Genomic DNA, 15,442 nt, shown 5'->3' on the forward strand with positions numbered 1-15,442 from the left:
TATGAAATTTGTATTCCTTAAATAAAAGGTTTCTTTGGGGCAAAAACAAAAACAAAAAACAAACCAGGCTGCATTACAATAGGATAAGCCGGCTGGCGCCACAGCTCACTAGGCTAATCCTCTGCCCGTGGCACTGGCACACCAGGTTCTAGTCCCAGTTGGGGCGCCAGATTCTGCCCCCGTTGCTCCTCTTCCAGTCCAGCTCTCTGCTGTGCCCCGGGAAGGCAGTGGAGAATGGCCCAAATGCTTGGGCCCTGCACCCACATGGAGACCAGGAAGAAGCACCTGGCTTTTGGCTTCGGATTGGCGCAGCACACCAGCTACAGTGGCCATTTTGGGGGTGAACCAATGGAAGGAAGACCTTTCTGTCTCTCTCTCTCTAACTTTGCCTGTCAAAAAAAAAAAAAAAAAAAAAAAAGGATAAGCTGCCACTTGGAATGCCTGCATCCCATATTGGGTAGCCAATCCAGCTTCCTGATAATGCACTTGGGAAGGCAGCACATGACAGCCCAAGTGCTTAGGTCCTTGCCACCTACATGAGACCTGGATGGAGTTTCAGGCTTCTGGCTTTGGCCTGGCCAAGTCCCTGCTGTTGTGGGCATTTAGGGAATGTACCAGAGGATGGAAGATCTCTGTTACTCTGCCTTTTAAATTAAAAAAAAAAAAAAAAAAAAAATCAACTCTTAAAACAAAGGCTCAGTGACATTGCTAAGAGGATTACAAACTAGTGCAGGGAAATTTGATAATATCAAAATTCCAAGTGATTGACCTGTTATATATTCAGCTGTGTTCCTCCAAAATTCCCCAAATTAAAGTCCTAACCCACTATGCAATGGTTTGGGGACTGGCCCTTTAAAGAGGTACTTAAGGCTAAATGTGGTAATGGGGGGGGGGTGTCCTAACTTAACAGGAATAGTATCTTTATCAGAAGAGGCACCAGCAACACAGAGAAGGCCATGAAGGGTCATGACAGGTGTTTGCAAGCCTAAGTGAGGCCTTAGGAGACATCACACATTGATCTTAAGACTTTTAGCCTCTAAAACCATGAGAAAAATACCACCAATCTGTGTTATTTTGCCACAGAATACTAATACATCCCCCAATGATTCAATTTCTAAAAATACCTTTACAAACTTATTTGCGTGCACGCATGGAGACGTTTGCATAGGGTGCTCACTTTGTCACTACTTACAAGAAGGAGCAGAGGTACCACAAGTGACTTTGAATTGGGAACCAGTAAAGTCCAGATGGAGACCCACACATGGTAATGCCCTGTAGCCAGGAGCAAGATGCACCTGCTGCTGTGAAGTGGCATCAAAGATGCAGCAAGTGGACAAAAGTCAAGATGCAGAACAGTGAGCACTGCTTGCTCACTTCTGATTAAAATGGTCTGTGAAATGTATGTGCATATATTCTTAATACATAGAAATATAGTAGTATTTATACAGAAAACTCTAGAGGAATATGAAAGGCTATAGTAACAGGAGACTGAGAATAGGTTAGGAATAAGACATTTATTTTTTTAAATGTATGATTATTTTTATTTACTGGAAAGGTAGAGTGAGAAAGTGAATGTGAGATATTTTCCATGTACCAGTTCACTCCCCAAATGCTCACAACAGCCAGGGCTGAGGTAGGCCAAAGCCAGGAGCCTGGAACTACATCTGTCTCCCACAAGGGTGGCAGAGGACCAAGCACTTGGGTCCTCATCAGCTACCTCCCAGGACACGTTAGCAGGAAGCTGGATTGGAAGCAGCCAGGACCTGAATCACCACTCCAATATGGGAGTGGCTTAACCAAATGGTGGCTTAACCTGTTGTGCCATAACAACTTGCCCCTTAGTTTTAATTATACACTCATATTTAATATTTATGATTTTGCCATATGACGAATTTCTTAAAAAAAATTAACAGAAGCCTACCCCAAAGGGGGTTCTTCATTATTTCTGCTTATACATCTTCCACACACATCCCAACCCTGTGCTGTGGTTAGTGAGCACTCCTGCATCTCTTCCTAAATATATGCTGCAAAATGGATGTCAGTACAGAAAACACACTAATCATATGAAGTACCACAAATCTTCGGCATAGCTTTCCTAATAATTCCTGTATTTCCAACGTTAACTTTGCTTCCTCAGTTTAAATAATATAACTGCAAAGAATTAAAAGCAGGACACAAATGGCTACGGCACAGAGAAAATCACTCCCTGCTCTTTACTCTTACCTTTTCTGTGTCCTACACATGCTTATCTTTGCCTGATTACATTGTTAGGATGAAAAACTGTGTGTGTGGTTTGTAGTTACTGTCTCCTAAACTCCTCTGTGGCACCTATTTTTAATTATTACAAATGTATAGCTCATCAGATGCAAAATAAGAACAAAGAAAATATTTACCAAAGATTTCAGTTGTTAGAATTAAATTAATTCTTGTTGAAGGACTTGTGCAGAAAACAATAACATACCAAACTAAGGGTATGTTTATAACCTTTTCCAATTTACTGTTTGGATGAACAAAATGTTAAAAATGAAACAGGAATGCTTTCTCAGGGTGAAATACAAATAAAAGCAAAGAAAATATTCTAATAGCAGTAACAGCACTAACCTGATTCTTTGCCAACACCCATCTGGTTTCCAACAGACTCGACTACCTGTCTAGAAGAAAGTGTTTTCAAAGCGAGGTAGTCATAGCCTGCATTTGTCAGCCGATAGCCCTGGACAGCTAGACAAAAAGGAAGAATTTTAAGTTTAGAATTTCTTATATTAATTTGACCAAGACTTTTCGCTTATTTGTATCCATTTTTCACCTCATTTTTATAGCAATTATTTTTTAGTGTATTTTATAAATGTAAAGATCTGTGATAGGTCTGAAAAACCCTCATCCCTCCCCACAGAAAGTCTGACATGTAATGCCAGAGTGAGTTTTGTGGCAGATTGTACTTTCCAAGGCTGGCAGCAATAAGCTCTCTATTCCACTTGCTATTCTGCAGTGTGACCTTGCCACTCCTTTCTCTGGCCTCCCTTTTGGCCTGGGTGGGCCCTGTGACGCATTTGACAACAAGAATATGATAGAAGTAATAGTGCTTTACTATTAGTTAAATTGGTTTAGTGCTTTAGTAGTCTGGCAACTTCTACCTGTTGCTTTTGGAACACCTGCTGTGGAGGAAACCAATTACCTGAAAAAAATCACGAATTCTGTCTTAAAACATACTTACTTTTGGTACGCTCCCAGGCTATGAGTTTATGTTTCACTAATTCTCTTAAAACTTTATTACAGCCACCATGTTTAAGGCTGGCTATAGAAGCAATCAAACTGCAGGGAACTATTTCATGGTTCTTCATGCCCATTTCAACCTGAAATGAAAGGAATCATTATATGATCATAACTACCATAAAGCCTTGTCTACCAAAATTCTGTAAGGGATACATTCTGAGACATGGGTTATTAGGCAAGTTTTGCACTTTCACAAACTAAGACACCTGCTATGTCACTAAGTGATACAATCTTGCGGAATCCCTGTTGCATATGCAGTCTGCCATTGACTAGAACATCTTCTGGGGAATCATAATTATGAAACAAAATTACCATCAGTTATAATTTGATATGTAATCACTAACAACATATCTCTACTGCACTTCAAGGGTACAGATTCTGAGTCCTTGGCATAGATAATGATACATGATGAAGCCTAAAATACCTGCTGACATCTAAACAGTTGTCTTGAAAAACTATAAATGTTTTAGTGATAATCAAAGGAAGGACTTCAAGGGCTTTAAGAAGTTTTGCGTTTTGATGTAGGAGGGCAAAAGGAGAGAGGAATTTAAGCTGGAAGTGAGGAGGAAGAGTACAATTTAAAATTATGTTTTTTGGTAGTTTGGGAAACAAGGAAGAGGGTAAAGTTGACTGATTTGGTTTGAGCACATAAAAGTCAATTGCAGATGTTTACAGGGAAATTGGGAACTTAGGAGTCAACTCATAATTGGGGAAACAGGGTCTATTTTTTGGCAGAGATGAAAGATGAGACTGTAAAGTGGATGCCATCACCAAGAAATAATGGAACAAAAGGAAAGGCTGGTGAAAGAATTTTGCAGGAAATTCACATCGAAAGGTAAGGCTGGGCCGGTGTTGTGGCACAACAGGTTAATCCTCTGCCTGTGGCAACAGCATCCCATATGGACACTGGTTCTAGTCCTGGCTGCTCCTCTTCCAACCCAGCTTTCTGCTATGGCCTGGGAAAGCAATAGAAGATGGCCCAAGTCCTTAGATCCCTGCATCTGTGAGGGAGATCCGGAAGCAGCTCCTGGCTCCTGGCTTCGGATCGGCGCAGCTCCGGCTATTGCGGCCAATTGGGGAGTGAACCAGCGGATGGCAGACCTTTCTTTGTCTCTCCCTCTTGCTGTCTGTAACTCAACCTCTCAAATAAATAAAAAAAATATTAAAAAAAAAGGTAGGGCCAACAAATCATATATAAAGAGACAAAGAAATTAAAGGGAAGAAGAGGGTAAGAAAAGGTGTTGGCAGTGGTGAAATTCAACTGAGACTGGGCTGTCATGTTTAATGGCTGGAGTATTCTTTGGTGGGCTCCAGAGAGAATTTTTTAATTTTTCAAATATGTATTTATTTATTTGAGGGGAAGAATTACAGAGAGAGAGAGAGAGAGAGAGAGGTCTTCCATCTGCTGGTTCACTCCCCAAATGGCTGCAACAGCTGGAGCTGGGCTGATCTGAAGCCAGGAGCTTCTTCTGGGTCTCCCATGTGGGTGTAGGGGGCCAAGCACTTGGGCCATCTTCCACCGCTTTCCCAGATGCATTAGCAGGGAGCTGGATGGGAAGTGGAGTGGCTGGGACTCATGAGGGATGACGGCACTGCAGGCGGAGGCTTAACCTTACTAGGTTAAGTGCTGGCCCCCTTAGAAAGAATTTGAATATTAAGAGTCCAAGTTTGGAAAGATAAATCTGTCATCATTTTGATGTCCCACCAAACTTCACACTTTAACTTAATTCATCTTGCACACTTGGACCCTGTCTCTCCAGGATCTAACACTATTCCTCGTGACTGTGAGAGGCAGTAAGGAATGGATCAATGTGCTGAGCAAGCAGAGAAGGGAGCTTTCAGAGGTGATCGTAGGTAATTACACAAAGACCAGTTGACCTGAAGGATGTATGAGAGAAAGAAGAGTGTCTTCGAATTTCATATAGATTTTTGTCTTTGATAGTTTAATCCTTGGGTATTGCTATTTAAGACTCATTTCCAAAATCCAACATAAAGCCTTAAAAATAGTACAAGAACCAGTGTGACTCATATGACATGCTTGAGTGCCATCACATAATGACACCATACAGAGTCTTCAGCATGGGGCTCACTCCTTATCAAACCATAATGGGTCCTAAAGAAAAGTACTGGCTTCGTTAACGTCACTGATCTCTGTGCCTTGACCAGAAACGTTCAGTGGCTCCCCGTCCCCTGCCACCTTTACCAAGCCTGAAAAGCTGTATGGTACACAATCTGGCAACGACTTTCCCAGGTATGTCTCCAATCTAAGCTCACTCCGCCCCAGTCACGCCGGTCTTTCCTTTCTTCAGGGATTTCCCACCCTAGGGTCTTGCTCTTGTCACTGCCCCCAACTTCTACAGCTGAGCAGGCTCCTTATTAACTTCTCATTCTTTTTTTTTTCACGTCGCAGGATATTAATTTACTGCCTACCAAGAGACAATAACTTAAACAAAAACAAAACAAGAAAGTCCTGTGGACCTTGGTCACAACCGTAAACAGACGAGACCCTCGCACGCGGGGAGTCTTCCCCGACTACACAATTCAACGACAGCACTCGCCGCACCCTCCGCCGGACGCCCAGAGCCTTGCATTCCCGCGTCCTCTCCCATCTTCCCGGCCCTTACTCCCTGATACCGTCCAGTTCGCTATGAAAAGCCCCGGCAAACGTGCTGAGAGAATCTGAGGTTAATACTGGGACCTGAGGATGCACTCAGAGGCACCGAGTGTCCTCGGGACGGGACTCAAACCCTTCCGGCTGCCGGAAGCCCGAGGCAGAGACCAGGCCACGGCGAGGCGAGCGTCTCTCCAGCTCGGGGAGAGACCAGAAGGGAAGGAAAATGACTAGGAGACGGGGCCTTGGCGCTCGCTGGGGGACGACAAATGCCACACATAAGCCCTGTAAAAATCCGACTCTCCAGGGCTCTTTTCCCGGTTCCCAGCGTCGGCGCGTCCGCAGGCGCGGGGCGCGCCGGCTCAGCTCTGTCCATCTGAAAACGCACCGTCGGGAAGGTCACAGGGGAAGCGTTTCTTACCGCTGTCAGGACCCTGAAGTCATCCCGGCTCATGTAGCGCAACTTGGCCACATTCACCTTGCCCATGGCGGCGGCTCCACAGCCAGCCCGGCGCGCAGCGCACGGCCTCCCGCGTGCGTGACGGCCGCGCGTCGCCTGCGCATGCGCCGGCGTGCGCTCCAGGTCCTTGTCGCGGAAAGAAGGCGCTCTGGTCCCCGGGGCGTGCTGGAGTGAGGCGTCGCCTGTGTGATGGAGCGCCGGGCGGGGAACAAGGGGGCGTTTTATTTGCCATCGATTTTGCGTGGAACTGAGTTGGTGGAGTGTAAATGCTCTCTACAATTCGGCGTTTTGTTTTTCACACCTGTCAGGACTGGCTGCCTTGAGGCTGTGTTTCGCCTCAGCGGAGTGGTGACTTTACGGCAGGAACTCATGTTATCCCGAGTCCCAACAAGAGAGCTGGACTGAACTGGAGGGAGACCAGAGACGACGACTGTAATTCCTAACTGCACCCCTTAGGGACACGAAATCGCGCGGCTCAGGAGAACGTTTTCGCGCTTGCTCGCTTACTACCTCAAGAATGCGCCTGCCGGGCGGGGGTTTAAGCCGAGAGTGTGGGCGCTGTGACGTCATTTTCCCGCGCGCATTTTGCCCGGAAGTGGGTGCTTGCTTGGTTGTGGGCGGAGCTGTACCAGTAGTACTTGGAGGCTCGAGGGCTTTACTCTGGCTCTGGGCCTTACAGAAATGGTGACTGGAGCAGGATTGAAAGCAGTTTTGCACCCAGGCAAATGGACGCGCACTCTACCCTTCCCTCCAACATCAGGACCAGCGTAACAACACGTGTGTGACGTGTGTCCTCGAAGGTCATGCACTGTTTTAAACTTGTGAACGATTAACACCTTGCTACACTCACCCCGTAATGGTGAATGCTACGTATTGTTACGGAGCATTCTGGTCCACCTCAGCCTTGACTTACTCCCAATCCCTGGTGTTTAACCGCTCTCTGGGCCCTAGGAATTCGGTGTTTACATGGCTCCATCTTTTTCTGGCTTCCACAGACTGATGTGCTGATTTCCCGCCCCTTCAAGTCCCGTCCTGCGTGCGCCGCTCCGTCCAGAGCTAGAGCTTATACAACAAACTTGTTGTCTGGAGGCAGGCAGCTGATTGTGATCGTCCCTTTCCACTGGGTACTCGGTGTTCTGAAATGTTGAAATGGAAAAGGAAGAACGGCCCTTTACCCCCACTATTTTCCAGTCTCTGGCTGCTGCTTACTTGAACGCAACAGTCCATGATTAACCATGATCAACTGGTGAACATCTCCATTTGTACGACTTTTTTCTTTCTGTACTTCACATAGAAATGCTAAGATTTAAAGGAACCAAATGACTAACTTCTAAAGCAACAATGGAGTGGTGAACACTATTTGGGTGTCAACTAATTCAGCACTTTAGCAGACATTGCCAAACTGTTATAGCACAATCCATACTTCACAGCACTGCTTCGGACAGCCACTACTAACTGACTAGATATGGCTAGAATTGCTGAATCAGAGTGTGCTGTAGGATCAATCACATTGAATGCAACCTCTTACTTTCAATATTAATTTTTTAAATGAAATCTTCATGATCAGACCATCAAAGAGTAAAGGTAAGTAATTAAAGTTCAGTTTGTTATTCTATTCTACTCTAGTATTCCATGCTTAAGTGATGACTTAAACAGAAAATGTGCAATAGTCTTCATCTACCATTTATCAAACGCATATGCCAGCCTTTTTGCTAGCTCCTCACTCAATCCTAAGCCTTAAATTTAATGGTGGATGGCAGTGAATTAAAAGATTAGAGTATATGTGACTTAGGTGCAAAGAGTTTATCATATCATTATTTACTGCTTCCAGATTCCAACTACAATCACTCACTCACTCTCTAGCATGTACGCACACCCCTGTCCCTTACACACTACAGAGATCTTGGCTGTCTACAGATTAAAGTTCAAACTCCTTAGGATGGCATCCATTCTCTAACAATCTGTATCATTACTTTCAAGTAGCTTTTTTTTCTTCATGCAACTCCCTTTATTACCTTCCTCACTATTTCCACCTGTAATGCTGCCCTCGCTCTTTTTTCTGGTCATGATATACATGAGTTCTACAATTTGTGGCAAAATTTAAACAAGGAGACTGAGTTAAAAGTTTAAGTTCAAAGGGAAGAAAAATTGTGTATTTATGATTAAGATACCATACTAGCTAAAACTCATGAAAGTTGTGAAATACTTTACCACACAAAGGCTGTGTGTGCTGTACTTTTGTGTGTTAGGGATATCAGTGGTGAGGAAACACACAGTATGAATTATGTAGATATGTGGAATTTGCAGAGTATTCCAGTGAGGGACTTATAATTCAGACTTGGAAGTTCTGGAGTGTAGTGGAATACACACCAAGAATTATCGTATAACTGTTGAAAAACAGCTCCTGGCACACTAGATTCCTTGGGAAATGGGTTGCCTAACATTGATCTGTCAGGTGATAGTGTGCTCACAATTGTGCTGCACAGACTGGTTTTGTCACATGTTATAAAGCGGGGGGGGGGGGTTCAGCAGCAGTCTGTCATAAGATGAAAGTGATACATGTAGAACTAAGCACAAATTAGATGAGAGGGCACAAACAAGCATCATGAACAGGTAGCCTGGACTTTCCTGTGTCATGAGCTACTGTTGACCAAGTTTATACCTCCCTGGGGCTCCCTTGTGATCAATGAGTTAAAGAAAATCCACATTTGCTTATGGACAGGTTACTTTGATACCTGTGGCTGAACTGTAGTCCCACTTGTGTAACCTTGGAAGATAAGGGAATATCCTCCCAATGGGTGGATCTTTGGAAGGTACACTTGATCATCTGCTTTGTATATCAAGAGAAATAGCTCAAGTTTAAAATATACATGGGTTTAGGATAGGGTGAATATCTTGACTGAATGGTTAGAGATGTGGAATGAAAAAAATAGACAGATTGAGGAAATTGGAGATAGGCATAAAGCTGTTTATGGGAGTGAACAAGAAATGTTCTGTGTAGTAACACCTACCCAAAAGCATCTATCACAGAAAAGGCACTGATAAACTAAATAATAAACAAGATAAACTAAAACCTTGTCTGGTTGTCAGAGGCAGTCTTTGTCATTGCAGTCCACTGCCCCAGTGAAGGTAAATTGGTACACAGATGAATTAGTGGTATATCAAGGATGGACAAGGCTATGCATGGGTCTGACCATATGGATTCCAACTTACCAAAGGTAGAACTGAAGCTCCTGAATGTCCAGTCTGCCTTCAGCAGACAGTTATGTTGAATTCCCAGTATGATGCCATCTCTTAAGGAGACTAAACAGTTACTTGGTGTCAAATTGACCACCTTGGACTCTTTCTACCGTACATTGGCCAAAGCTAGAGATTCATATTGATATTAATAGATATATATGGGCATATGTTTACTTTTCCATTCTGATGGGGCTACTCAGAAGCTGTATGACAGGATGATGGGAGAGTCTGTTGAAGGACATACCTGTTAAGTCACTGCTGAAATACCAACTTAAAGAAGTACCTTGTGACTTTGGGTTGCTGTTCACCAAGAGAACAATAACTTATTTGTGGCCCCCAACAGGAAGAATACTTGGGTCTGGAATCAAGAGTTGGAAATCAAGTGTTGGCTCCAGATACTGTCATTGTCAGTGATTCACTTGGGGGTCCAAATGTGGGCTCTCAGGGTTTAAAAGTGTTGGTTTTCAGGGGCCCGCATTGTGGAGTAGTGGGTGAAGCTGTTGCCTGTGATACCAGCATCCCATAAGGGTGCTAGTTCAAGTCCTTGCTGCTCCACTTCTGATCCAGCTCCCAGCTAATTCATCTGGGAAAGCAGTGGAAGTTGGGCCTCTGCACTCAAGGGGGAGACATGGGTGAAGCTTCTGGCTCCTAGCTTCGGCCTAGCCCATCCCTGGCCATTGAGGCCATCTGGAGAATGAACCAGCGAATGGAAGTACACTTGCTCTCTTTTTGTCTCTCCCTGTCTTTCCCTGTAACTCTTACTCCCTCTGTAACTCTTTCTAATAAACAAATAAACCTAGAGCTGGTGCTGTGGCGCATCAGGTTAAAGCCCTGGTCTGCAGCACCTGCATTCCATTTGGGCACCGATTTGAGTCCTGGCTGCTCCACTTCTGATCTAGCTCCCTGCTAATGCACCTGGGAAAGCAGCAGAGGATGGCCAAGTCCTTGGGCCCCTGAACCCACATGGGAGACCCGGAAAAAGCTCTTGGCTTCAGATTAGCTCAGCTCTGACTATTGTAGCCATTTGGGGAGTGAACCAGTAGATGGAAGACCTTTCTCTCTCTGTATCTACCTCTCTCTGTAACACTTTTAAATAAATAAAATATATCTAAAATTAAATAAATAAGCCTTAAAAAAAAGAAAAAAAAGAAGTATTGGTTTTCAAAGGAATGCTCCCACCAAGGGAGCCAGCCAGAATGCAGTTGAACAATAAGCGGTGGCTGCCATTTGTTCTTCAGACTACTTGTTTCAAGAAGATATGGCAGGAGGGGGCATGGACACCTTGGGATGAAAAAGATCTGAATTACGCAACCAGACAAACCATGGATGATAGCAGGCACACCAGCAGTGGGTGATAGGACTCTAGAATGGAAAGTATGGAAAGTATGTAAAGATAATAATGAGTATCAATCACAGCACAAACCCAGTTGCAGTGTGGGTTACAGCTTGTTGTATTTACATTCCTCCCCCAAGATTCCCCATGAATGGATGCTCACTGGAATCTTGAAGGAGTTGCTTCCAGAACTTAAAGAAGTGGATCCAAATAGCATAAGGGTTGGACAGTGGTGGATACTGTGATGTATATCACCTAGGTAGCCCTCTTTAGGAATGAAGGGATTATTCCCCAAGCCTCTGGGAATGCTACCAGCAGAAAGTGCTTAACTTCCAGCCAGTGTTGTAAATTTAAAAAGTTTCGTATCTGTCTGATGCCTCAACATCCCCATTAACAGTCCGTGAGCACTCTGCCCAGGCAACTAGATGCACCAGTGTGATAAGGCTGTTCCCTTCCACAAATTCTCCTTTCCTCTCTTCCCCGTAGCCTAAAGACATTCAAAACACCCAGTGAGATCTGCCATCTTTTGCTGTGTACTCCACTATTACCCCAATAAAGGCACTTGTCCATGACTCTTAACCTGCTTGTTTGAGCCTGCTCCCTTGGAACTCCTCCCACATAGTCCCTTCCAGGACCTGTGAGTATAAGAAATTGCTCTCAGTTTCAACCCACCTCCCAGTGTAAAAGGAAACACAGCTTTAAGTACAGTCATGCATTGCTTAATAATGGGTTGTGAGTCTATTTGCATAAATCTATGTGATAAAGCCTACCTCACACTTCAGCTAGATGGCATAGCCTGTTGCTCCCTGGCTGCAGACCTGTAGAGCACATACTGCCATGAATGCTGTGGGCAGTTGTATCACAGTGGTAAGTATCTGCACATCAAAGACATGGAAAAAGTATGGTAAAAATATTACAGATAAAAAGTGATAACACCTGTGTTGGGCACTTACTGTGGATGAAACTCAGGATTGGAAGTAGCTCTGGGTGAGGCAATGAGTGAGTGCTGAGCGGATGTGAATGCCTAGTTACTGTATGCTACAATAGATTTTATAAACACTGAACAATTAGGCTGCATTAACATCAAAACATTTTCTTCAATAATAAACTATTTAAACTTTTAAAAACTTTTTTACTCTTTTGCAATAACACCTTAAAACACATATTGTACAACTATACCAAAATATTTTCTTTTTTTATATCCTTATTCTATCATTTTTTTTCCATTTAAAATTTTTACTTTTTAAACCTTTTTGTTAAAAACGAAGACACAAACATATGTATTAGCCTAAATCTACACAAGATTGGGCTCACCATACTGCCTTCCAGCTGCACATCTTGTCCCACTGGAAGGTGTTCAGGGAACAGCTCTCATCTCCTATGATAAGTGCCTCTGGATACCTGCTGAAGGAACTGCCTGAGGCTTCTGTTAAGGGCGTGTCACTCTTTTCAGAAATAAGTCCATGGTGGTTTGCTTGATTTGTCTTTTTTCATCAGAGACTTAGAAGCAGGTAATGCCCATGAACATTCTATTAATGAAAATTTTGTGGTGTAAGGGCCCATGTTTTCAAACTTAAAAAAGTTTGAAAAATTTTTAAAGTTATTTGAAGGGTAGAATGAGGAAGGGAGAGAGAGAATATGAGTACATCTTTCATTAACTTACTACCCCAATTCCCTCAACAGTCAGGGCTCAGCTAGGTCGAAGCCAGAAGCCGCAAACTCTATTCTGCTCTCCCACATGGGTAGCAGGCACAAGTGTGTGAGCCATCCTATGTTGCTTCCAGGAGTGTATTAACAGGAGGCAGGATTGCAAGCAGAGGCAGTACTTGATTCCTGACTCTGTTATGGGATGTGGGTGTCCCTAGTGGGGGCTTAACCCACCCCACCATAGTTGATTCCTGACTCTGATATGGGATGTGGGTGTCCCTAGTGGGGGCTTAACCCACCCCACCATAGTGCCTGCCCTGTTTTCAAACTTTCAAAAGAACTACTTGAGTTCTGCAAAAGCTTATGCTAAACCTTCCCTGTGCATATTCTTGGGGTTCTTTTCCTGTAGTTCCATTTAATTTTGCCTCTTCAGCTATGCATTCACTGGGTGAAAGGTATTTTTCAGCTCCTTTATAATCTTATGGGACCACAGTCATATAAGCAGTCCATCATTGACTAAAATGTCAATATATGGCACATGACTATAACATAATTGTTCCTGACAACACAGCTTGCACTTGGACTACCTCTGATGAATGGAACCAACTCATCTAAATTCACACTTAATCATTGGGTTTGCTCAAAACCAATGACTAACACGTCTAAAGGCTTAATATGTCAGAACTCAGCAAAACTCTGAAGGATTCATCTGAATTTCAGAACTCCCTGTATAATCAGCTGAGGCCTCTTTTGATACTGCATAATCATTCAACCTCTTCTTTTGCTTAATACTGCTTTTCCCCGTTTTTCTCCACGTGTTCATCATAAGAATTCTGTATAAATACTCTTACATGTCACTCTCTGGTACAGAATCTGCTTCCTGGGGAAGTCAACCTTCACCGCTGTTTTTCTGGGACCCCAGCCTAGTAATAGTGGGACTTTTTTTTTTTTTTAATTTGACAGGTAGAATTATAGACAGTGAGAGAGAGAGAATGATAGAGAGAAAGGTCTTCCTTTTGTTGGTTCACCCCCCAAATAGCCATTATGGCCGGAGCTATGCCGATCTGAAGCCAGGAGCCAGGTGCTTCCTCCTGGTCTCCCATGTGGGTGCAGGGGCCCAAGCACTTGGGCCATACTCCACTGCCCTTATGGGCCACAGTAGAGAGCTGGACTGGAAGAGGAGCAACCGGGACTAGAACTCGGCACCCATATGGGATGCCGGTGCCACAGGTGGAGGATTAACAAAGTGAGCCACAGTGCCGGCCCATAATGGGACCTTTCCGTTCAAAATTGGATAGGCAGGTTTAGGCCTCTGAGGGCTATAGAATTGGCTTAATTATATCACTAATGAGATTTTTGACCTTTTGGTAAACTCATAATTTCTCTCTTTCATGCAAGTTTTTATTTTGAGTGTTTCCCACACAATGTATATTGGTTGACACAACTCGGTTCCTTTCCTCAAAGAGCTTATTCATCTAACGGATACTAGGATATTTATATTTTGGGGGGGATTGGACTTGAATTAGTGTTTCTGAACCTTTTGTTAAGTCCACATCTCAGGCCTTGCCACAGTCATTCTTTGGTTGAAACTCTTCTGTGTGTCTGTAGGAACCAATAAAATAAAAAACCAAATAGCCAAAATAATCTTGAGGAAAAGAGAAAAATGCTGCAGGCATCACACTCCTTGATTTCAAAATGTAAAGTTACTATAACCAAAACAGCATGACATTGGCATGAAACAGACAAGTTGATCAATAGAACCAGCTAGAAAACCCAGACATCAATCCATATAGTTATGGTCAATTGATTTTTGACAAAACTTCCAAGTACCTGTAACAGAGAAAAGACAGGCTCTTCAATAAATGCTGTTGGGAAAACAGCTTATTCATATGCAGAAGAATGAAATTGGATTCTTTTCTCACACCGTATTAAAAATTAAGCAATTTAAAGTTTAAATATAAGATCTGAAATTGTTAAACTACTAGAATAAAAGGTAGCAGAAAAACTCCACAGCATTGATATGGGCAATTATTTTTTAGATAGGATTCTGAAACACAGGCAACAGAAGCAAAGCTAGACATATAGGATTGCATTCAAATAAAAAGCTTCTTAATAGCAAAGGAAACAACTAACAAAATAAAGAGAAAACCCACAGAATGGGAGAGCATATTTACAATACATCTGATGAGGGGTTGATTATAATCAATTGCAAGAAAATAAACAACTTGATTTAAAATTTGGCAAAGAGAGGCAGGTGTTTGGCAAAGTGGTTTAGATGCTGTTTGGGACCCCTGTTTCCCATATAAGAAAGAGTGCCTGGGTTTGAGTCCTGATTCCAGCTTGGAATCTTCTGATTCCAGCTTCCTGCTACTGTGCATCCTTGGAGGAAGCAGGTGATGGCTCAAGTACTGGAGTCTCTGCCACCCACATGAGAGACGTGGGTTGAGTTCTAGGCTTCTGACTTCAGTCTGGCCCTGCCCCAGCTATTGCAGACATTTGAGGAGTGAACAGAGGTAGATGATCTCTGAATCTCTTTGCCTTTCAAATAAATTTTTTAAAAATGGGCAGAGGACCTTAACAGACATTTCTCAAAAGAAGACATACAAAGGCCCAAAGGTAAATGGAAGTATGTTTTACATCACTAATCATCAGGGAAATGCTAATCCAAACCACCATAAGATAGCACCTCATTACAGTTACATTGATTATTATTGGAAAGACAAAAGGTGCAGGCATTTGGCGTAGCAGTTAAGATGCTGGCTAGGATGCCTGTGTCCCATATCAGAGTACATGAGTTTGATTCCTAGCTCTGGCTTCTGTATCCAGCTTCCTGCAAATGTGGATCCTAGGAAGCAGTGATGATGGCTCAAACAGTTGAATT

The 15,442-nt window shown here is 43.3% G+C and overlaps 1 protein-coding gene and 1 long non-coding RNA gene across 7 annotated transcripts in view; one reads left to right on the forward strand and one right to left on the reverse strand.

Moving 5' to 3' along the window:
• The window catches only part of RIOK2 (RIO kinase 2), a 57,105-nt gene extending 50,648 nt beyond the window's left edge, over window positions 1-6,457 (reverse strand). For all 3 annotated transcript variants that reach the window (XM_070056484.1, XM_051853609.2, XM_002713932.5), the window contains exons 1-3: window positions 6,303-6,457; window positions 3,212-3,350; window positions 2,602-2,718 (exon numbers count right to left, since the gene is read on the reverse strand). In XM_070056484.1, the coding sequence (XP_069912585.1) occupies window positions 2,602-2,718; window positions 3,212-3,350; window positions 6,303-6,368 (322 nt within the window). In that variant the 5' untranslated portion in view covers window positions 6,369-6,457. The remainder of the gene's footprint in view (window positions 1-2,601; window positions 2,719-3,211; window positions 3,351-6,302) is intronic.
• A 282-nt stretch (window positions 6,458-6,739) lies between these two features.
• Window positions 6,740-15,442, forward strand: part of LOC127492783 (uncharacterized) — a 576,898-nt gene continuing 568,195 nt past the window's right edge. For 2 of the 4 annotated variants that reach the window (XR_011381942.1, XR_011381939.1), the window contains exon 1: window positions 7,791-7,925. This is a non-coding gene — a long non-coding RNA (uncharacterized lncRNA). Of the gene's footprint in view, window positions 7,142-7,336; window positions 7,926-15,442 lie in introns of those variants that run through there. The other 2 variants (XR_011381941.1, XR_011381940.1) reach the window with 2 other exon arrangements.

This window comes from Oryctolagus cuniculus, chromosome 14, assembly GCF_964237555.1.
Source record: "Oryctolagus cuniculus chromosome 14, mOryCun1.1, whole genome shotgun sequence".
In the NCBI taxonomy this organism is placed as follows: domain Eukaryota; kingdom Metazoa; phylum Chordata; class Mammalia; order Lagomorpha; family Leporidae; genus Oryctolagus; species Oryctolagus cuniculus.